The sequence below is a fragment of the Phyllostomus discolor genome, chromosome 2, assembly GCF_004126475.2.
Source record: "Phyllostomus discolor isolate MPI-MPIP mPhyDis1 chromosome 2, mPhyDis1.pri.v3, whole genome shotgun sequence".
Classification (NCBI taxonomy): domain Eukaryota; kingdom Metazoa; phylum Chordata; class Mammalia; order Chiroptera; family Phyllostomidae; genus Phyllostomus; species Phyllostomus discolor.
Genome location: NC_040904.2, coordinates 176,475,329 through 176,499,426, shown reverse-complemented (window position 1 = coordinate 176,499,426; position 24,098 = coordinate 176,475,329). Strand labels below are relative to the sequence as shown.

General features: G+C 39.3%; 1 protein-coding gene across 8 annotated transcripts in view; it reads left to right on the top strand.

Moving 5' to 3' along the window:
- BICD1 (BICD cargo adaptor 1) overlaps positions 1-24,098 on the top strand; it is a 175,682-nt gene that overhangs the window by 103,834 nt on the left and 47,750 nt on the right. For all 8 annotated transcript variants that reach the window (XR_004901624.1, XM_036019183.1, XM_028532247.2 and 5 more), the window contains exons 3-4: positions 14,263-14,415; positions 20,967-21,392. Coding sequence is in view for 7 of the 8 variants with exons in the window: in XM_036019183.1 (XP_035875076.1) it covers positions 14,263-14,415; positions 20,967-21,392 (579 nt within the window). In the remaining variant the exon portion in view is untranslated. The remainder of the gene's footprint in view (positions 1-14,262; positions 14,416-20,966; positions 21,393-24,098) is intronic.

Below are 24,098 nucleotides of genomic sequence, written 5' to 3'. Positions count from 1 at the left end.
TACCCTAACTGGGAATCGAACCTGCAACACTTTGGTTTGCAGCCCGTGCTCAATCCACTGAGCTATGCCAGCCAGGGCCCAGGTGCATTTTTAATACACTGATACATCAAAATGAGCATACAGGGAAGTTTTGGATTATTCTCTGGTCAGCTTCACTGATTTACTGTTATCTTGGGTCTGTCTGGCTTCGATCAGGTTTTTGTTATTTGTTCCCTTGACTTCTTCTGTCCTTGGGTTTGGCTGGCACAAATGGCGTTAATTCGGTCTCTGCCCTCTACCTCCCTGACCACAGTCATTCAAGCTGTGTATTCTCTGGTCAGGGAGGGGACGTATAAACCATTTGCTATCAAGTGGCCTTGGTTAGGGAAAATGAGGTCTTGTGATTTACTGCTGGGCGGTAAGTTGTTCAAACTGTTCGGCCCTGGTTAATTTTCTTGCCTCAGCTTCCCCATTCTACTTGCCCAGGAATTTTCCTAGCTTCTTACTATCCTGCCTTAGAATATTTATATTAAAAAAACTACTTATTGGTAAATAATATAAATATGTAAATAATGTCTTTGAGGCTGGGGAAACTTGAATGGCCTATTTAGTTTATAGTTGTTTCTCCTCCTCCTCTAGATCACCTGGTAACTAGGAGAAAGATGGAAGGGACCAGTCACTAAAGAAGAAAAGAATTGATTATCTCTACCTCTAGAAATAATACTATAATAATATAGCAGATTTCCTCCAAACCATTAAAATTTTTCTTTTGCTCTTTTCTGCTGAATAGGGTGAACTGTTAAGAAAGCATTCTTATAGTTATTATTTGTAGCTTTTCCAGTGTTTTTTCTTTTTTTTACTTTCCTCTCCCACTATTCTGCATTTATCAGATATTTACTGAACACCTTCTATTTGCCAGATACCGGTCTAGGCACTGGAAGTACAACAAGGAAGAAGACAAAATCCTTGTTCTCATGAAACTTACATTCAAGTTGGTGAGATGGACAGTGAACAAAATTAGAATATCCAGTCATGTCATAAAATGGGAACTCCTTGGAGAGACTGGGTTATTGTGTTGGGGGTATGACATCAAGAGTTCTGTATTGATGATGTTTGGTTTGAGATGCTTGTGGGATCTCCAAGTGGAGAAGGCAACCACAAGAAGATAATAAGATACACAGTCTGGAGCTCAGGGTAGAGATTGAGGCTGGAGAAAGAAAGTGAGGTGTTATCAGTGAATAGATGACATTTAAGCCATGGGTGCAGATATGGCCACCTATTAAATGACAAGGAAGATGTCCAAGGATCTGACCTTGGATACTCCAATATACAGAATTCAGAGAAGAAAAGGATAGGCCATTAAAGGAAACTAAATCCTAGAGATAAACGTGTTTCCAAAAGGAAGAAATGGATAGGATGGGGAGGGTGTGGGAGTGGGAGTTGGCTGGAACTAGGAAGCTGGGGAGCCTGTATATTACTCAGTACCAGTCTTTAAGGAGAGGAACTCCAGTGGATAGAGCAGAATATGGTAACAGATGGTAAAAAACAAAACAAAAAAAAAGATTTGAACAAGCAAACTTCCTGGTACCCCGGGAAGCAGATGTGGGATGGAAAAGTGAGCCTGGGTTTAATGGCAAGAAGCCTGATGTGTACAGGGATCCCTCTCAAACAAAACGCATTTTTATATATGGGTTTTTTGAAGTGATTTAATTGACCCTATAGTTTGGTTAACAATATGTAAATGTATTTTAAAGCAAGAAAAAGGTAATTATCAGGAGTTTTAAGGTAAGACTGTGAAGGACTTTTAAAAATACGAAGTGGAAACAGATACTCTTATGAAATGCCCCCCACCACATACACACACTGAGAGTTCATTTGGCTAATAGTGATTCTTAATATATACTTTATAATATTTCTTTGGCCTTGCCCACAGGCTAACTACAGACATTTCTTAATTAGTCCTTTTGTTGCCTAAGATACTCATTGAAATTCAGGGCAGGGAAAAATGCATCACTGGCCTTTGTGTATGTATGAAAGGCCTACTTATTAGACTTGATTTGCTCTAAAAGCTTCTTTCCCCTGCAAACTGAGAGGGACCCTATGTGTGAAGCACGGTCAGCAGGGTCTTCCAGAACAACACAGACACCAGTCGCTCTTTGGACAGAAGCCGTCCTGCTCTCTCAACAGCTCGGCTCTGGCTGTAGGAGCCTCTGGCTAGCAGGTGCCAAAGGAAGACTCTCATTCTTGCTTTCCAAAATTCTTTCCCAGGGCTGGGGGAAGGGAGCCCTCCATTAAGCTCCTATGGGGCACTCGGAGTCTCTATGGAGGTATAAAGCTTGTTCTCATCCCCCCAACACTCCATTTTCTCTCTGAATTAGAGTCCTCCCTTGGAGCCAAATAGGACTGTACTCAGTGCTTAAGGCTGTGACCTCTCCTCTCTCTGTTTTCATACCTCCTCTTGAGTTTGGAGACCCAGAAAATGAGGAATTCATTCTGCAGAGAACTCTTCATTTTCTCTCTGTTTATTTTATTCTTTTCCTTTCAGTCTGTTTTCTTTGGCTTTCTGCTCAGTGTCTAAATCAGAGTCTTAATGATCCCTAGTAGCTCAGATTTGGAGATCTGGGGCTTGGGTGAAAACCTACAGCTGTCCTTTCCTACCTCTGCACCCTAGCCCAATTTCCCTCATCTCTCTGGGCCTCAATTCACTCCCTATTCTAGTAAAATATACATTTCAAATTGTTTTTATTTTAATACGTATACCATATGTTTAATTACCAAGTACTAGTAAATTTTAGTTAATATGCGTAATGTTATTAACATATATGTTAGTCTTGTTATTGGTCTTGTTAGACCTGTTAGTCTTGTTATTACTAACTTTAGTAATAAGGTAGTTACAGAATAGCTATAGGGATGTACAGTACAGTATAGGAAATGGAGTAGCCAAAGAACTTATATGTGTGACCCACGAACAATGGTGGGGGGATTGCCTGAGGGAGTGAGAGGTGCTTGGTAGAAGAGGGTGAGAACTGGGACAACTGGAATAGCATAATCAATAAAATATTTTAAAAATGCAACACCCCCTAAAATGAAATCAATAACCAGATCCTCAGGTAAGGATTAAAAAAAGAAGAGAAAAAAATAGTTATCTTTGGTAATAATTCATGTCCTTGTGTAGTCCTCCTGCCTGAATTCTTTCAGACAGTTTAGGGGGGTAAAAGGCTGTTTCTGAGTGTGCTAGCCCTCAGTTGTCTTCAGCTTGAAATCACCCACAGGCCTAAGGGCACATGCAGGAGAGGTTTATCCCGCTGTGTCTTAGCTTTGATAAACTGGAGAAGATGGCAAGCACAGGTGACAGAGAGAGTTCTGAGATTTCCAGGCGCAGCTTGAGGGCCCTTTCTCAATCTCATGCATCTCATGGTGCATTGGCTGTGAACCACTAAGATACACACAAGATGCTAGTTTTGAGGGAAGTCAGACTAAGTTTACAAAACAGCCTTGTATACCTTGCTCTGCTCATAGGTTTAATTAGATAATATAATCTAAGAAGCCAAATATCAATCATCAATCTGTAAATTCCCTACAAATAAAATAAGTAAACTAGGAGAGTGTGTGTCATGGAGTTTCAGGCTTTAAATAGCACATTATAGGTCACTAGTTACTGCATTTCATCCTTGTCCTGGCCCAGGTCAGTCACAGATGTCCAGGGGTCCCTGAAGGGGAGCATAGAGCTATGTTTGACTGGTTGTGAACCACAATCCTACACAGTAGTCTCTGTTGTTTGTTAATATTGTTTACCCCTCACCTGGACCTTAGAACTTCTAAATTTCTCTACGTAGATCTTCCCCTATATCTCAATTTATCATACCTGTCACATCAAAATTCCTTTCTTTAGGTGATTCCCAAATTCAGTTTCCACTTCTCAAGGCAAAAGGAAAAGCTGATACCAGGAACACCTTGGTAAGGAGAGTTCTTTGGGAAACTTCAGTATAGATTGTAAGAAGTAGAAATTTGATCACCTTTAATACTTACTTATAAGATACATTTTTAAATTTCTTAGACTTTCAATATAATTGTTGCTACTGGAATGCCAGTTAAGACAGCTCAATATTTTGGAGTTTGTACCTTATATTGTAATAGACACATATTAACCATGTTCATTTTCATGTGGGAGTAAGTTGGCTCTACAGGTGAAGCTTGAAAATAAACAAGATATAAAGGAACTGTGGAAGTATATAAATGATGTTAAGAACAGTGGGCCAGGGTGGAAACCAGGATGATGTGAGGAGAAAAGGGAGTGAGATTTTTACTCACTGTATATATTTTTATTATTTCTGGGTCTGGCATCAGTATCTCCTCATCTTAAACTGTTTATGAGATGAGTTAGAAGCATACGTATGTGTTGAATGGCATTTTCAAAGAATCTTCAAATTGTTACTGATAAAGAGCATTCTAAAGGATCTCCAACACAATCCTACAAAAGCCTTTAACTAACTTTCAAAAAACTATTTCTTAATGAGTAGATATTCTTTGCTTCCTTACACAACCAAAAGAAGGACAACAAACTCAAAAACAAAAAACAACCAGAACTGCCAGAAAGTCAAACTGTATGAGAGTCCGACAACCGAGGAGTTAAGGAAGAAACATCCATCCAGACTGTGCCACAACTCAGTGAAGTGGGTTGCCCTGCCCTGGTGAATACCTAAGGCTCCATCCCTTACAATGTACCAGATATGCCAAGACAAAGGAGTATGGCCCAAATGAAAGAACAGAGCAAATATCCAAAAAAAAAACTAAGCAACGAGGAGATAGCCACCCTATCAGATGCAGAGTTCAAAAGCTGGGTAATAAGGATGTTCACAGAAATGATTTGAGTACAGACACAAAATAGAGGAAGAAGTGAAGGCTATGAAAAGTGAAATGAAGAAAAATATACAAGGAACTAACAGTGAAGGGAAGGAAACCAGGACTCTAATCAACAATTTGGAACAGAAGGAAGAAATAAACATTCAACTGGAATAGAATGAAGAAACAAGAATTTTTAAAAAATGAGGAGAGGCTTAGAAACCTCTGGGGCCACTTTAAACATTCCAACATCTGTATCATAGGGGTGCCAGGAGAAGAGGAAGAGCAAGAAATTTAAAACTTATTTTAAAAACTAATGAAGGAGAACTTTCCCAATCTAGCAAAGGAAATAGACTTCTAGGGAATCCAGGAAGCTCAGAGAGTCCCAAAGAAATTGGACCCAAGAAGGAACACACCGAGACACATCATAATTAAATTACTAAAGATTAAAGATAAGGAGAAAATCTTAAAAGCAGCAAGAGGAAAGGAGACAGTTACCTATAAAGGAATTCACACAAGACTATCAGCTGACTTCTCAGAAGAAACCTTGCAAGTAAGAAGGGACTGGAAAGAAGTATTCAAAGTCATGAAAGGCAAGGACCTACATTTGAGATTACTCTATCTAGCAAGGGTATCATTTAGAATGGAAGGAGAGATAAAGAGCTTTCCAGATAAGGCCAAGTTAAAGGAGTTCATCATCACCAAGCCCTTATTATATGAAATGTTGAAGGGACTTATCTAAGAAAAAGATGAGCAAAACTGTGAACAGTAAAATGACAATAAACTCACAACTATTAACAACTGAACCTGCAAAACAAACACAAACACTAAGCAAGCAACTAAAAAGAAACAGAAACAGAATCACAGAAATGGAGATCACATGGAGGGTTCTCAGTAGGGAGGGGAGAATGGGGGAAAAGGTCCAGGGAATACGAAGCATAAATGGTAGGTACAAAATAGACAGAGGGAGGTTAAGAATAGTATAGGAAATGGAGGAGCCAAAGAAGTTATATGTACAACCCATGGGCATGAACTAAGTGGAATGCTGGTGGGAGGGGAGTGCAGGGTGGAGGGGGAAAAGGGGAGAAAAAACTGGGACAACTGTAATAGCATAATCAATAAAATGTACTTAAAAACTACTTATTAATAAAGATATATGATAGCTTTTAGAAATACTTTCTCATTTATTTCTGACAAACTCTGGAGGTGAGCTGAAAAGCTATTTTCCTGCTTTTAGAGGTAAGAAAACAAGGTCCCCTGGCTGGTGTGGCTCAGTGGATTGAGTGCTGCCTGCAAACCAAGGAGTCAGTGGTTTGATTCCCAGTCAGGGCACATGCCTGGGTTGTGGGCCAGGTCCCCAGTGGGGGGTGCATGTGAGGCAACCACACATTAATGTTTCTCTCCCTCTTTTTCTCCCTCCTTTCCCCTCTCTCTAAAAATAAAAATGAATAAAATCTTAAAAAAAAAAACTTTAAAAGAAAACAGAAAGTCCCAGGAACTTTTTTTGGTGTAAGGCAATATCCGATTCCAGGGCCATGTCCAGAACTATGTTTACTCTCCCACATACCTCTGTATCAAGCAGCAGTCTCTCTGAGCTGTTAGCTTTGATACTATTCCATATATTGAAGACCTTATCTGAGTAACTATATTCACTATTTGAATCTTTATCCTCTATCACCAGTGTTTGGGCTAAACTTTATTTCTTGGATAATGCAGGTATTTTATGGCACAAAAATAAACAGCTAGGTCAGACCTGCCAGATATCCTGTAAAAGCTTAATTTGTCAGCTTCTACTATACACACATACCTAAAATATCAACAAAAATAGTGTCTCTAATAACCTTCTGTCTCTTGGGGGGTTCTAGTGTACATTTCAAAGCAAGTTATAAATTTTGTTAATTCCCTCTTTCTGTTCAGCCTTTTCATCCTGGTGGTACTCATCTTACATTTGTGATCTTCAATCCCTTCTCCTTTCTCATTGCTCTAAATTTTTTCTTTTAATATTTATTTCCATTTGAAAAAGTCATTTTAATGCAAACCATTACTTCCATTTTTGTTCACTTTTTTCCTTTCATGATATCTCTTCTCAATAAAAATCTATATATAATGTGTTCCTACAGTAATGAGAACTAAAATTACTTATAATCAGTGATTTTTGAGACTGTTGATGCTCTTTATCTCTTGGGTTAGATCCTTCTTTAAAGCAAGGTTGCAATAAAGTCTGTGAGGCTGAGGTGAAAGGAGTTTTCCTAGAGATCAAATTACTGAATATTTGTGAACTGAGCCTCATGTATTACCTAAATTTCCCTTTTTCTTTATAATAAATTATTACAGTAGTTGTATAATCAGGGAAACATGCATATACATAGTTATAAGGAGATATTATCAGAAAACTGTCATACAATCATTCACTATGGTGTTTAACATGTTTAAACTAACAAATGAGAAATTTAAAAAAGAAAAATGAAGCAAGTTAAAATAAATCAAGCAAGAAGCAACTAGACTACTTCGGAAAATGATCTTGATTTCCTGACTTCAAGATCAATTATAGAAAAGATAAAAATCCCAGTATGTTATATCTGCAAAAGCACATTCCAAAATAAATTTGTGTATTCACATTACGATACCAGGGCACAAAGCCACATTTTTATTATTAAAAAATAACATGCAGCCCATTGAGTGAAATTAAATGGTCATGCTTATGAAACATAATATTGTGATGGCTGGATTTCACATATGCTGGGTAAATGCCAGAACCGTGCAGTACTCTGCTGATATCCTGTGAAATGTGTTTCTTGCTGCAGTAGAGCTGTCTACAGACTTCATAAACAAAGATGTTTTGTCAGCAGTAACCAAACTGTGAAATCTTAGTCTCAGACTAGGATCTCCACATACTCTATAATTCCGTGTATATGAAGTGACCAGTACAGGCAAGTGGAAAGTAGATGAGTAGTTGCCTAGGGCTGGAGGGGCTGAGGGCATGGGGAGGGGTGAGTATCTGAAAGGTGCAGAATATTTTTTTGAGATGATAAAACTGTTTTGGAATTAATTATGCTGATGGTTATGACTCTGATGTACATTAAAAACCATTGAAATGTACTCTTTTACTGGATAGGCATGTGAATTATATCGTAATAAAGTTGATACCCAAAAAAATCTTACACAAAGAGTTTTCCTGCTAAACACTGTTCTACCCAACTAAGATGCAGTGTCTTTATTAAATTTTTTTTATTTAGTATAATATTGGATATCCTTTTATACAAATAAAGAAGGAAAAAACTGCAAATCAGCATATAAGAAAATCAGTCATATATTATTTATTTTGTGCCATTTATTTCAAACGTGTGCGTACAATAAGAGGGAAGATTCTAGGTGGCTGTCAAGATTTTGCTTATGATAAATGTTTGAAATAAAGCATTGAAATGTGAACTGCTTGTGAAATGGACCGGTCCTTGACTTCTAATGGAGGCGGCTCTCCCGTGGGAAAGGAGCCTGTATTGCTTCAAAGTCACTCTAGGATAGTTAACCCTTTGTGGTGCCACTTTTTCAGAGCCAGATCTGCAAATACCTCCTAGTAAGAATTACAGAGCCTTGGTTTCATTACAGCTTTATTGTTCTTGTGTGGTCACTCACTCATTGCCAGTCAGGACCTGATCATCTTGTCTCACCCTTTAAAAAAATATCTAGCCACCCCTCTGCTTTAATTTTATGCCCTTATTGAAATCTGATGGTCCATTCAGCCCTGGGCAATTGGGAGGGGTTTGGAGTTGGTCTGTAAGGAGCTTTGGTGGTTTACCATGGTGGTTTACCTCACCATGTATGGGTACTGTCATTTTCTATTGTCTCAGAGTAGTGTTTTCCAATGATTTGGTTTTTGGATTATTCAGAAGGCTCCTTTAAAAAAAGCAGAGGTCTTTTGCTCAATTACATTTAACACATGCTGCACACCAGGTCTTGCTCTTACATATAGTCTCAGAGCCCACTAGCATATTAGGGCCTCTGAGAACAAAAAAAATATGTGACTTTATTTTAACCTAATATTTCCCAAACTTATGTTTGAGTGATGCCTGGTAACCTTGCAGATAACTCCCCCACTTCAGAACTCACTATGGAAAATGCTGTCCTAAGTCATAATTCTCTCCTCTTCTGTTACTTTTTTTTTTCTGAGCATCTTTGTTTTAAGCCACACTTCAAACTTGCCCTGTTTGTTTCTCTAGTGATTGCCCTGTTACAAAGTCTGGATTGCATTAGGAAATGCTGACTATAGGGTGCTCTGGATATCTTGGTTTCTTCATTGGTAGCTCTCCTAAAACATTGTGAAGCCCACAGCACTGCTGGGCAGAGCAGTAGGTCTCACCTTATTGTGATTTTATCCCTCTGTGTCCATCAGCATGTTAACTACTGAAGGTCAAACATGCTTGACCGCAGTGCAGAGAATTCCCGGTTGGGGAGGGGCAAGGAGAATTATTGTCCCCTCCTCTCTTCCACAAGCCAAGTGTTAATTTTTGGCCAAATGAAGGAAGATAAACATTACGGTCTTGAACTGTCCGAATTCCCTCGTAGTGGCGACTTTCCGGGAGAGAAGTGAGAAAGCCAGTGCCACATTCCCCATCCTTTCCTCTCTCCAGCGTTCTCCGCTTGGACCAGAGTTGCTGTCTTCCTTCATGCACTCCCAGATCCAGAAATGTCTGGTTTGACTATCCAAGTTAATATTACATATAACTATTTATAAAGACATAATTGACAGTCACATTTACTTAGTTGGAAAATTTCTCTTTGTATTACTAGTCTATTCAGGCACTTTTATCCTTACTAAGGCCATCGTTTTTGCTCTTTTCATTTGTTTATCATCAGTCAAGGACCGAGTCCTGTTCCTTCTAACCGAGATGTTCCGCAACATTCCTCATCATTTTCTTTTACTTTGGGCTGTTGGAGCCACTACTTAGCTTGTTCTCTGCGGCTCTTTTTTCTTACAGCTCCCTCCTCCTGGCCCTCAGCAGAGAGAGTCACTTGCCAAAACATAGGTCTGATCACATGGCTGCTTTCCTCCACAGACTTTCCTGCTTTCCCAAATTCCTTTGTTTAACATAGAATTTCCTGCAAAATCTGTCTCAAGTTACTTTGTTCCAACCACATGAGACTGCATCGTTCCTAAACCGCAGCCAAGCTGAGGACTTGAAAGGTTCCAAGCCCTGAACACATTTTGGTTCCTCCCACTGGCCCCTGGTTTTAACAACACTCATCTGTAATTTGACATGGTAGTGTATGAAACAACACCAAATTTAGGCATAAACTGAAAATCATTTGCAATGCTCTAGATTTTTTTTGAATTTCTCTCTATTCTTTCAGTCAGTGCTCCAGCTTCGTTGGTGCCCTAAGAAAATGCTCAATCTGACTTTTGGGTATTTTAGCACTGCCCTCAACACAAATAGTACTCAGAGGTGCCCAAAGCTGACCTCTGGCCAGACAGTCTGTCCTCCTCTTCATCCATTTAGTTAACTCTACTTGCCCTTCAAGGTTCTGCTCGAATGAACTTCCTTTATAAAGCTTTCCCTGCCTCTCCCAGGCTATTGATGGCTCAGCTTTCCCTGCCTCTCCCAGGCTATCGATAAAGGTTTGGTGTGAGCCTTTGTAACAACACTTGTTCTGTTCCAATAAAATGTGTGTTACGATAAATTCTGCATGTCTGGCTTCCCTGCTCATTTCCCTGTGTATTGTCATTCAATCCTTACACTGACTATACAATGTTAAGTATTAGGATCCCCATATTTTACAGATGAGTAAATTGGAATGTCTGTCACGTACTTCTCACAAGCTATTACAATATTAAGATCTAATGTGGCAATGAATATAATACATTTCTAAAAGACTGAGAGCCATGTAGCTATAAGGCATTATTATTTGTATACATTATTCTGTGTGTGGTAACAAGTGTTTATGTTTATGTTTTCTTCTTGACAATAGACAGAATTTATTATTCCTACCTAAAGAAATCCTTTTCATGTTAATTAAAATAAAAGTTTAGGCATGCTGCCATACTCAGGGGCAATGCAGATAATGAGGATAGTTCCTCCCACACGTTTCAGGGTAGTCTCCTCTCCACTGAGCAGGAGCCGGGGCTCAGGTCTCTGGAGGTGATGGGCAAAGGCTAAAGCCATCCCTGGTTGTGCCATTTTCTCCCCTTTCTCTCATGCTTTATTTTTCTCACTCTCACTTCTTTTTAAACTTACTTAATTTTTTAAAGTTTTTATTGTTCAATTGACAGTTGTCCCCATTTTTACCCCATTGCTCACCCCTGCTCTGCCCACCCACCCTCCCACTTTCAGTCGCACCTCCCCCATTGTCCTTGTCCATGGGTCTTTTATATACATGTTCCTTGACTTGACCCTTCCCCTTCTTTCCCCTGTTACCCCCCTCCCCACCCCTCTGGTCACTGTCAGTTTGTTCTTTATTTCCATGTCTCTGGTTCTGTTTTGTTCACTTGTTTGCTTTGGTAAGTTCCACTTATAAGTGATATATGGCATTTGTCTTTCACCATCTGGCTTATTTCACTTAGCATAATGCTCTCCAGATCTGTCCATGCTGTCGGGAAGGGTAGGAGTTCTTTCTTTATTTCTGCTTCATAGCATTCCATTGTGGGAATGTGCCAGTTTTTTTATCCACTCATTTACTGACGGGCACTTAGGTTGCTTCCAGCACTTGACTATTGTAAATTGTGCTGCTATGAACACTGGGGTCCACAGGTTCTTTTGAATTGGTGTTTCAGGGTTCTTAGGGTACGATCCCAGCAGTGGCATTGCCGGGTCAAAAGGCAGTTCCATTTTTAGTTTTCTGAGGAAGTTCCATACTGTTTTCCACAGTGACTGCACCCATTTGCATTCCACCAACAGTGTACTAGGGTTCCCTTTCCTCCGCAACCTCTCCAACACTTGTTGTTTGTTGACTCGTTTATGATGGCCATTCTCACCAGTGTTAAGTCACTTTCCCTATTCTTGATGGAAGTTTTTAGTAGAGGTCAGCACCATGTTATCCCAGGAAGAAAAAAATTGTGTTATATAAATCTCTGATGAGTGGTGCAAAAAAACATCAGGAGGAATTTTTCAAGTTTATTATGGAAGCAAAGAACATTGTCCATAGAATTTAATCTGTGGAAGTTCAAAACAAGGATTTCTAGCAAAATAAATAAGTCCAGTTTTCTTTCTTTGGGGTTTATGTCTGTTTTATTGCCAGCCGGTCTTTCAACTTAATCAGTTTCACAGCCAGGTTTTTCATTAATTAGCATCAGGAGTTTTCTTTAGCTATTTTATTATTTATTAGTGATTCTCATTTGCTTTGCTGTGGCCTTAAAATTATCTTGACGTTTACTGTCTTACTACATAAAAAATTATAGCTAATTTTCAGTGTATACGAACTAGATTTCTGGTCATTACATTTTTTTACAAAGTATACACAAAATCTCTTGTATCTTAACACTTTAATTTTTATTTTTTTAAAAGATTTTATTTATTTATTTTTAGAGAGAGGAGAAGGGAGGGGGAAAGAGAGGGAGAGAAACATCAATGTGTAGTTCCTCTGGTACACACCCCACACTGGGGACCTGGCCACAACCCAGGCTTATGCCCTGACTGGGAATTGAACTGGCGACCCTTTGGTTTGCAGGCCAGCCCTCAATCCACTGAGCCACACCAACCAGAGCCATTTTCTTTATAATTTTATATAAATTACTGGCATCCAGTTTGTCAGGCTTCCTTATATCTTTATACATATATGTAAGGAAAAAAATATATATTACTGTTATGGTAGATCTTTGAAGAAGTAGAAATGGATTAATGCAAAATGAAAGAACTTAATGGATTTTTGTAATTTGGCTTTATTGCCAAAATGTACCATATTTAAATTTTACACTTTTTGAACATACAGTGCCCAAAGTATTGTCAAGGGAGCAGGGCATATAGTAATGTTCCTGCCTCCATGTCACTGTACTATGTAGTGGAGTCATGTGTCTAGTTTTTCACAGATTTAGGCATGTTTTATTTCCAAGTGTGTTATTCTCCCTTTGTTCCCCACTCTGAAACTACACAAGACAAAAAGCCACCATCCATGTAATAATATTCTTGTTAAAATTTCGTGTTTAGCCATTTGTATGACTGTTTGGCTATTCTTTCCGTGGTTATGTGAGCCTAAAATATGCTAGAAATCCAGACACATTAAGGAACATTACAGAAAGGTTTGCTATACTCAGATGAAAAAGGAAATTTAATAAATGTTAAAAGTATAAAAGGTAAGTACATAACCAATTTCAAGTAATGATCAGTACTGTTCCTTCAACAATTATTTTTTGAGTACCTACTCCCTGCTAGATGCTGATCTGTAAAGTAAGTCATAGGGTGATGGTGGGTAAAAGGGGGTAGCTGTGTGATGTTAGCTGTTTAGGGAAGGTCTCTGAGAAGATAACATTTGAACTGAGTTTAAATGACAAGTAGAAGCAACAGAGTTTTCTAATCTGAGTCTGTGGATAGAATCAGGATGGGAAACTTGGATGGGAAAAATAATGACATCTCTGTTTTCACTAAACTTTGACTGAAATTTAGCACTGTCTTCCATTTGAATGTAGGCAACACACCTCAGCAGTATTAGCAGCATCTGGGACTTTGTGGTCAGTGTTTTCATACCACATCTCAGTTCTTGCAGGTGCTTTGCAATATCGTCTTGGCTTTGAAATTATGGTACGGTCACGTGCCACTAACACCATTTTGGTAAATGATGGACCACATATGTGACAGTGGTTCTTTCAGATTATAACAGAGCTGAAGAAAATCCTATTACCTAGTGATATCAGAGCAGTCCTAACATAGTAGGATAACACATTACTCGTGTGTTTCTGGTGATGCTGGTGTAGACAAACCAACTGCACTATAAATCATATAAAAGTAGAGCACATACGATTATGTACAGTACATACTTGATAGTGATAATAAACAACTGTTGCTGGTTTATGTATTTACTATAAGATAATCTTAATCGTTATTTTAGAGTGTACTTTTCCTACTTATTAAAAAATTTGCTCTAAGGCAGTATTCCATGTTATGTTGGCAGCAGCCTCAGACATCTTGTATTTACTCTTTCTCTTCATTGCATTATTTTCTCTTGTGATTTAATCTTGAGTTGTTTTGTGCAGTAACATGCTGTACAGACTCGTAGCCTGGGAGCACTGGGTGGTACCACAGAGCCCAGGTGTGTAGTGGGCTGGACCATCTAGGTGTGTGTGAGTGCACTCTGTGATGTTCATACAATGAAGAAATTGCCTAAAGACTCGTTTCTCAGAATGTATCACCATTGTTAAGGAACACATGGCTATTTTTAACTACTCAGACTTTATCTACACTTCATAGTGTCTAAAATAAGAAAGTTTTGTATTGATGTCTTATTATATTGTTTCAGAACAATGAAATGGTGGAGCTGCAGAGAATACGGATGAAGGATGAGATTCGAGAGTACAAATTCCGAGAGGCCCGCCTCCTTCAGGACTATACTGAGCTGGAAGAAGAAAACATAACGCTGCAGAAACTTGTGTCCACGTTAAAGCAGAACCAGGTGAGGTTTAAGGAGTTATTTGGTTACACTCCAGATGGACCATGTCTTCTGATCACCAAGGTTAAATCTTCTCTGTATTTCTCAGAAAGGAACCTGCCAAAATTTGCCTTAATCTCCCTACAGTATTTGTGTGCTGAAGTTTCCCAACCCTTTTATTTTAGTTAAGAAATTTTCCAACCCTTCTATATTAGCTAACACTTAGAAGGCAAATGTAATAGAAGTATAATTTATAATAAAGCTTCACTGGATAAGAAAAATTTTAGTTTATACATTGGCTCTATGTTAATTGATTTCAGGAGCAAGTCTTACGTATTATAATCAACTTAACCTGACAACATATTAAAAGCCTGGATCTATAAGTGTGTTTTGTACTATAAGCTTAAGGTCTCCCTGCAATCACTGCCAATCTCTCTCTCTGTCTCATTCTCCCCACCTCCTCAATTGCTTTTACATCATATATGGAAAGGTATTATGAAATATAAATCACTAACAATCAAATTATAAGAAAAAGAAAATGCTTAATTTCTTTTTTCAGCTGTAACCTGACTGAAAAGATGGCAAATGTATATTTTATTAATTTTTTTGGTAGTGAGACTTAGTTTAATTGCTTAATATTCCTGATGGATTTGCATTTGATTTATTACCATTACTAGTAATAGCATTCGTGAATCTGTAATTTTAGAAGAACTTACTTATGAATACAGTTTTATCAAGTAGTTAAGCAGAGGTGAATTGTATGTTCACGATCTTTCCAAGGTGCTTCCTCAGCCACAACCTCTTCTCTGGTCTAGGCACTGTTATAACCTTTCAGGTCAGGCCAGCACACCCTGTGCCAGGCACTGTGCTAGGCTAGAAAGATACCAAATCCATAGGGTAGGATTCTTGTTGCCAGTGAACTCAACGACCAGCCCAGATGTATGCTTCTACTTTCTTTTCCAGTTGGTAGCTCTATCCCAAACTGTTACTGGATTGGATAGATATGGGGATTAAGAGAGGAAAGGAAATAGCCAGGTGTTGATACAATCGAAATTTCATTTCTGATCACAGCAGTCTCCCTTATCTTTGGCATGTGGGAGGACCAAGATCTCTTCTGAGGAGTGCAGGGGTGGTTCAGAGCCTGAGAAAGGGTCACCAGCATATCTCCATATACTTTTACCACATTCCCTCCGGTTAAGCACTGAATCACTGTGTGCAGAGGGCTGTCAGTACCATGTGCATTCCAGCTCTTGATTTGACTGTAGGCATTGAGCCCACAAAGGGGAAAATTAGACTTAAAAGAATTTTAAAAAAATATGCTTATCAGAAGCTCCTTAAAATAAGAAGGGTATTTTTTGTGGGTTTTTTTCTTTGTCTCTGATGAAGTATGTAGAGGGCTGGAAGCAAATTTACTTGAAGTGCAAATATTTGAAGTGGCCTCTACTTGTAATTCCTAAAAATCCTCACTGCGCTCCGCACCAGGCAGGAGTGCGACCAGACTGCCTTGCTGCAGAGTCTCCAGCCACCGCGTGTGGCAGACTAATTTACTCAGAAGGTTAATTTAGGCTGGTATTAGGTATTCTTGAAAGATTGCCAAGGTGCCCTGTGAGCATTCATTAGCCCAGAGGCGTTTCGGTGGGAATTTGTACTGTCAGCCTGGCAGATTACTGTTTACCGTTTGCCCCAGCCCTTCCCCCGGGGAATCGAAACACGGGGACCAAACGCTGACCTCAGAAGTTTGCGGGGGGGGGAACAAATAGGAAAATGTATGCATCTCTTTTATTTTAGTTCCTAGATGCAATATGGTAATTTCCCAATTAAGTGTCCAATTAATTAATTTGAAATCATTTTCCATACAAAGGACCATTCTCATTTATCTGCTGACAAATGGGTGCACTGCGGTGTCCCCAGTCTCTCCCAATTAAGGAAGCGCTGCTGTGGGTTCCTGCTTTCCTCCTACTTTATTTACAGGAGTTAGCATCTATCACAAACTCTCTTTTTTTCTCCTGTGAGTCGATTTCTTTTTTTAAAATAATTTTATTTTAATTATTGTTTAAGTAAATTTTCTATCTTTTACTCCCATCCCAGCCTACATAAACTCTCTTTCTAATGAATGAAATATTAAGTATAATAACATGCCACAGATTTTTTTTTTCAAACAGATGATGATGGCTGGCTTTCAGTCTCAAAACCGGTCTGCATGTTGCTTTGTACTGAAGCTCCCTGTACAAAATATGCTCTCTGGCCCAGTTTGATGTTGCTGCCCACAGCAAAGCTATTAGCATGGTAAAATACTTGGTTCAAAGAGCTAAAAGGTTCTTTCCTTCTGAAGTTCCCTTTTCCTTATTGGTTATTTTCTAAATAATTGTTTAAATAGCACTTCTTACTTCCTTTGTACCCCATGTATATTGGTTAGTTTTTCTGTCCCTCCATCACGATACAGCACCTGGAAGAGAGCCAGACACGTAGAAGGCATTAAATCGGCACTTGTTGAAAGAATAAAAAAATTGGTTTTTAAAATTTTCTCTTATATTCTCTCTTCAACTTAGAGAGAAAACTAAAATTTCAAATAATTATAATTAACCAAACCAAAAAATTTTAAGGTTTTTAGAGAGGGGGGAAGAAGGGAGAAAGAGGGGGAGAAACATTGATGAACTGCCTCTGATGTGCCCTCAACTGGGAACCTGGGCCGCCGCGCAGGCAGGTGCCTCGACTGGGAATCAAACCGGCAGCCTTCCAGTTCTCAGGCCGACGCTCAACCCACTGAGCCACACCAGTCAGGGCCCAAACCAGTTTTTATGCACGGTCCTAAATATGAAACATATGGGACCTCAAAGAGTTGACTGAAAACTTCAGCCACATCCCTCTGTGTGTGGAGTCGGTTCTGTGTCCAGAATGAAATCAGGTCCAACATTATGAATACGTTTTTCACCTTTGTGCTTTTTAAAACAAAAAGAAGGGTGGGAAGAAGCAGCAGTCATAGAGAGAGGTCAGCTGTCAGTTTCCCACCAGAAAAAGGCACCGAGGAAACAAAGCTGTTTGTCACACCTCTTGCATGGGAAGCCACCTCCACAGAACCTTAGTAATGTCTCAAAGTGGAAGGCTTAGAGAAGGGTGTCTGTAGGATTTTAGGGTCTGGACTGGGTTTTGCCTGGGGGCAGACTGGTTGGCATAAACAGTTTATGACACAGCTTTGAGCTGAGAAGTACAACAAAGTGAGGGTCTTGACATGAGTTTCGAGGAAGCTGTTTTAGTTGGGTCTCATCTTCTAGGAGGGAGTTTTCTCTGTAAGCTGTGTTTTCTATGCCTAGTCCTAGTATTGGTACTGGGGATGAGAGCTGGGAAAACTTGCCTGGTTGCAGTACTACTTAACATAGAACAGGAAATTATGTTAGTTTTAATTTTTAGAGTTTTGATAGTAGAAGGAGGGGAGAAATAATAAATTCCATTTCCCTAATATCTCACATAGTCAACTAAAGTGCCCAAATATTTGTTATCTAAGCATTGGAAACCCTTGTTAAAATAAATACTTCTATTATGAAAAAAACATTTCTTCCAGGGATTTATTGCTATATATCTGGTAATAATATCATAGGAGACCTTGGCAGTGTGTTCAATTCTGTTTGATTTCCTTTAACCAGTATTTCCAGGATATCTTGCTATGAAACCATGTACTTTGTCACATGGTCACTGACTCACAGAGCTTATAGTCCCAGTAGGGGAGGCAGGTAATAAACTCTGTAGCCATCCTTGTAATTGCATATTAAAGCTGTTTGTTAGGTTTGCAAAACAAGGTCATAGTAAGATCTGTCAAGTTCCTAACTGTAAAAAAGATTATGTAACCCTTTCCCAACCCTCATGTAGTCAAAAATAAAAAGAGCTACTAAACTGGGAAGTTGCTACAAAGATTCCCAATAAAGTGCTGACTTTTTTTCTCATGGTGACTACTTTGATGCTGTTTAAAAAATATCAAACGCCAATTTTTGTGTGTCTTTTCACTGTTTTGTGGTCCATCCAGTTTGCTGGGGCTCTGATCCCATGATGCATCCTTACAAGGATGGCACCATCAAGGAGGGATCTCTTGGCCTGAGTGAGTCAACAAAGACTTCACGGCTAGGATTAGGTTCTTGACTTGGATCTTGAAGGATGAATTAGTTTTCCAGATATCAGCCTTTGCCTAAGAGGGGAAAGACAAAACATCTGCATGAGTATTAGGAACTTGAACCAGAAGGTGGAGTGGGTTAAACTGCCTAAATTAGAAAGATAGGGCCTTATGGGGAATCTATCATCAATTGACTAAAAGTCACAGAATTTAAAAACTACAGAGCACACTAAATTAATGCCATCAAGTCTAGCCCAGGGGTCAACAAACCTTTTTTAAAAAGGCTAGATAGTAAAAGTGTTAGGTTTTGCAGGCCATGTACTGAAAAGCAGCCATAGATAATATGTAAACAAAACAGTGTGATTGTGTTTCAGTAAAACTTTATTTACCAAAACACACAGTGGGCTAGATTTAGTCCTGAAGTCACAATAATGTCTGAAAACCCCTGGTCTAGGCTTTCAGTTTAAAAAAGGGCTACAAAATAAAATGTCTATAGTGCAAACTAAATTAATGCCTGCAAATGTAAGCTATCGCACAATCTGGGGGCATTCAGGGGGTTGGTTGAAATATGGGCAAAGGTTTGCAGGCAGGTGCCCTGAACTGTCCAGGGAAAGAAAAGGAGAAGGTTAGGATGAAGCAGGCCTGGAAAACCATGATACGAGATTCTGTTATCCCAAGCAATTTCTATGATTTGACTCTTGAATGTTTTTTTATTATGGACCTGTGACATTCCATTGACCCTGTACAGCAGTAAGTGTTGGTTGTCCATCAGTGTCCATTGCTCCCTCCTCCCAGTGTTGTATCCAGTTTACAACTGGACACAAACCTACCTCGAGTAAAGAGTATGTTCTTCACCTCCCTTGCCACCAAATGTCATGTGGCCAGTACTGGCCAATGAGATATGAGAAGTGGTGTGGGCAACATTTGAGACATACCCCTAAAGGGAGAAGGTATACCCCTTACTTTGTTCCACTGCTTGGAACATGGTCAGGGCAGCAAGCCACCTTAGACCGTGTGCGCCAAAATAGGAGACAGTGCACAGAGATTTCTACTGCTCCTTGATTGACCACCTCCATACTGTTACGTGGTAGAGAAACAAACTTCTGTTTCAACTAAGTTGCTGTTACTTAGGTTTCTGTCACGTCAGCCAAACCTACATCCTAACTAAAACTGTATAGAAAACTGATATCCTAGCTCTTGCAAGACAAATAATTGCATTGAGATTATGTGGAGAAGCCAGTGGGGGGGGAGAACTAGAAATGTATGAAAATGATAATAGTCTATGATTTCTGTCTTTTAAAGTTTTTAAAAATACATGTTTAATATAAATACTAAATTTAAATCTAAACACCTAGTTTAGATTTAAATAGTTAATATTAGTATCTCATATCATGACATTATTATTTTTTCTGCGTTATTTTTATATTCACAATGGCTTATTCAGCAGAACAGAATTCTGTTGAGACACTGTGAAGAAGCATCAAAGCACGAGGAAGCACACCTAGGTGCATGAAAAGTATCTTGTCTTTTTAAGGAGATTACAGTATAGTTGTGGAGATAAAAAATGTTATTGAAAAGTGGCCCGTGACATGTACTGTGGAAAAACCCGAAGGAAAGCATAGTGGTTAGAGTAGAAATCTCTCTTTTCCCTGTGGGCTTTCATATCCGAGAGGGTGTTTGTGCTGACTACCTGATATCATTCAAAAGAATGTTACATTGATAACTAGAATATATACAGGGTCCTGCAGAAGTGACGCCATTGAGTCTGGTTGGCAGGGTACATGAATGTCTCGCATGAGATGCACAGCAGTTTGAACACTTCACCTAAAATGTCATGTGATGTGCTTGAGTGTGATATTGTCATGTTACAGAATTACATGCTTATGATTTTGTAATAAAGGCTTTTTACATGATAACAGAGGGGCATTATTTGTGCTGGACCCCTTATATTTGTCATTGAGTAATTGGTATTGTTATTCCATATTCTGTACTTAAGCAGGTAAATTTTTTTTCCTTGTTTTATTTTTAAACACATTTTTGCTTCCTTGTCTTACTCTTAAACATATTTACTGAGATTCTTTTCTTACTGTGATCTTTTCATTTATCTCAGGGTATAAAAATTACCTCATTGTTAGTAACTAAATAAAATAAACTATTAATAATGATAAAATGTTGTGAATAGTCTGATAAAAAATTACTAAGAAAAAAATCCATTTTATTAGGTCAACAGTGCTCCCTTTTGACCATTGGACCCCATAAAAGAAATCCAAACACATTTTCATCTCTGCTAAGAATTCAGTTTCTATTCATATAGAATTTCTAAAATATCCATCATGTGTTATCCTAAGGGTGTATATACTGTGTGCTTTTTATTTTGTAGACTGTTTGATTTTTTTAATGAGTAGGTCTTAATGGCAGTTTTATAAGACCCAAATTTTAGTTTTCTGAATCTTCTCTATCCTGTCTGATTCAGGTCGAATACGAAGGCTTAAAGCACGAGATTAAGCGATTTGAGGAGGAGACGGTGCTGCTGAACAGCCAGCTGGAAGATGCCATCCGGCTGAAGGAGATCGCTGAGCATCAGCTGGAAGAAGCCCTGGAGACCTTGAAAAATGAAAGGGAGCAGAAGAACAACCTGCGGAAGGAGCTCTCCCAGTACATCAGCCTCAACGACAACCACATCAGCATCTCGGTGGATGGACTCAAGTTTGCCGAGGACGGAAGTGAACCGAACAATGACGACAAAATGAATGGGCACATCCATGCGCCACTTGTGAAACTGAACGGAGACTATCGGACTCCCGCTTTAAGGAAAGGCGAGTCTCTGCACCCGGTTTCTGACTTATTCAGTGAGCTGAACATTTCAGAAATACAGAAACTGAAGCAGCAGCTTATGCAGGTAAGAACTTCGTGTAGGGCTGTTAGGGCTAATTCCTTACAGGTTGCATAGCACGCTGTGGGATTTCTTCTTACATTTTAGCTCCAGATTATTTTTTGAAATATTGCTTCTTTAACTAGCAACTTTGAAAGTGCAGTATTTTAGAAAGACACACCAGAAGAGGTGTTAAGAAATCTCATTTGCATTGCTTTAAGAAATTTACTTAGAGCCACAAATTAGACAGCAATCAGAAGGCAGAGAGATAGCAGGCATCTTGATGCATGTCTAACAGAATAATTAAAAAACTTTATATACAAGGAACATGACAGAAATGAACTTTTCCATCACAAGCAACTGTATATATAGCTTCAAGAATAGAGCTTACACTTCACAGCAACACTTCAAGCTTTAAAAGGTACAAAGGACTTTTGATATGCTAACTAGCCGGGATACCATATGATTAAGAATACAGATTTATACAGAGCAGGTATAAATCTGAAACCAAGGAGTTCTGATTCCAACATACTGTTAGCTGGGCCTTAAATTTTAGCATCTTCAAATCAGATGTCTTGTGTAGAATCCCATGTTTAAGCTTCTTTCATTGTAAAGTGGCTGTCTAGTTTTGAGTCTTCCCTCCCTGCTGTACCTTAACCCAGCACTAACAGAAATCTTGTCTGAGGAACATCACCCCCCTCACCATCACCTGGGGGCTTCTTAGAACTGCAGATTGTTGGGCTTCCCACAAATCTACTCAACCACAAAACTGGTTCAGCGAGATTGTTGGGTGATTGAATTTGAGGCTTAATCTTCAGTCTGTTTCCCTCCAGGGTTCTTTGCATAGAGCTGATAATTACAGACTGCTAAGACTCTGGAAATCATTTATTTTTATAGCAAACACCACTTATAATTCTTCTACCACCACAAAAATGATGAATAAAAAATGACATTAGCAGAAATAAATAAGAGGCTAGAGAACAAGTAAAATTAATTTATTACACAGGTGGCAAACACAAGGCCCGTGGACCGAATCTGGCCCGGCACTTTGTTTCTATCTGGTGGCAGTGTGGAGCTCCTTGCCCCTAGTTAAGGGACATTTATACAGTCCTAAAATTACATTCGGCCCTTTGAAGGAAACCTCAAAGCTGATGTAGCAGCCCCCATGAAAATGAGTTCGACACCCCTGGATTATAAGGCTTCAGTACATCAAGAGTCCCACATCCTGCACTTGATGTGCTCAGGGCTTGGGGCTGCTGAAAGAGAATTTGTTTTCACAATGATGAATTTGAATCAAGATAAGAAGGCATGGCCACCGGAAGAAAATGAATTTCACATAGACTTTTACCTGACTGTAAAATCTAGTTCTGTGTAGATAATACTTTGCTATGTCTTTTTGCTCAGTTTATACCAATGTAAGTAGGTTGATATTGTGGGGGAGGGGGAAATTTCTCTGCTTTTCCCTCTTAATTTTTTGTGACTGGTCTGAGAATTAAATTGACATGAGAGAGATTAATAGGAGAAAATAACCAAGCTTATTGTATATGTATATGTGGGGTTTCCATAAGAAGGTGAGACCTGAGGACAGGTGGGGCAGTTGGGGTGTGTACGCCATTCTGGGCTAAGGAGGGGAAGACAGAGAGGTCTGGGAGGTCAAAGGGAAGGTAGGCAGCTCACAGGCAGATGAGAAATAGTAAATATTTGGTAAACAAATGTTTTTTTTAATATTTATTTATTTTTAGAGAAAGGGAAAGGGAGGGAGAAAGGGAGAGAAACGTCAATGTTTGGTTGCCCATTGGGTGCCCCTCACTGGGGACCTGGCCCACAACGCAGGCATGTGTCCTGAGTGGGAATTGAACAGGTGACCCTTTGGTTCGCAGGCTGGCACTCAGTCCACTGAGCCACACTAGCCAGGGCAGTAAGCAAATTCTTGATGGGCCAAAGAGGGTCGTCTACCAAACACTTTGCTTGGTTCCTCCCTGTCTGCCACACTGAGTTCATATTAAAACTAAGGTGATAGCGCCCTTTCTGGATTCCTTTAGACAGGTAAGTGGGAGGTAAAAGGCTCTTCTGAGTCTTTTGTTTCTTAAAACAGCCTGCTTAAAATAATCAATATCCAAAAAAAAAGGTTTATTCTAGGGTGGCAGACTCTGTTTCCCTCAAATCAGGTGCAGGTGCAGGTCAGGTGCAGCCCTGGAGGATTAAATCATGGGAATGGTTCTGCAGTGAAACATGGGAGTGTTCACACTGAGGGGAAAACGAGGATCCTAACCGGCCTCCCATGAGTCAGGCACCCACCCCTTTGCTGCTCAGGGGATGTAGGCCTGTCTGAATGTTGCCACCTAGTGAGGTATAAGAAAACTTTCATGTAAAGGATTTTGAGATTTTGGCTGCTATAGGTATAGCAATTGCTGTGCTATTAGGCAGCCCTCAGCTTTGTATATCTCAAGCTTATAATGTTAGCATACTTTGTGAGAGTTTGTATTTTCCTAGTCCTCTTTTCTCTTAGGATTTCTTTTGGCCAGGGTCCAAAGCACTGCATAGAGGGAAAGCTGTGTGCCTTCACACTGCGCACCTGCACTTAGTTAATGTTGTGAAGGACGTTGGTGAAGATGTTGAGGGGCACAGGCAGGGACACAACACCTTACGTCAGGAATATGCAGCTTTTAAGATTTTCTTAGGATTAAAGGAACCCTTTGAAAACAGCATACCCAGACCAAAGTCTGATTTTGT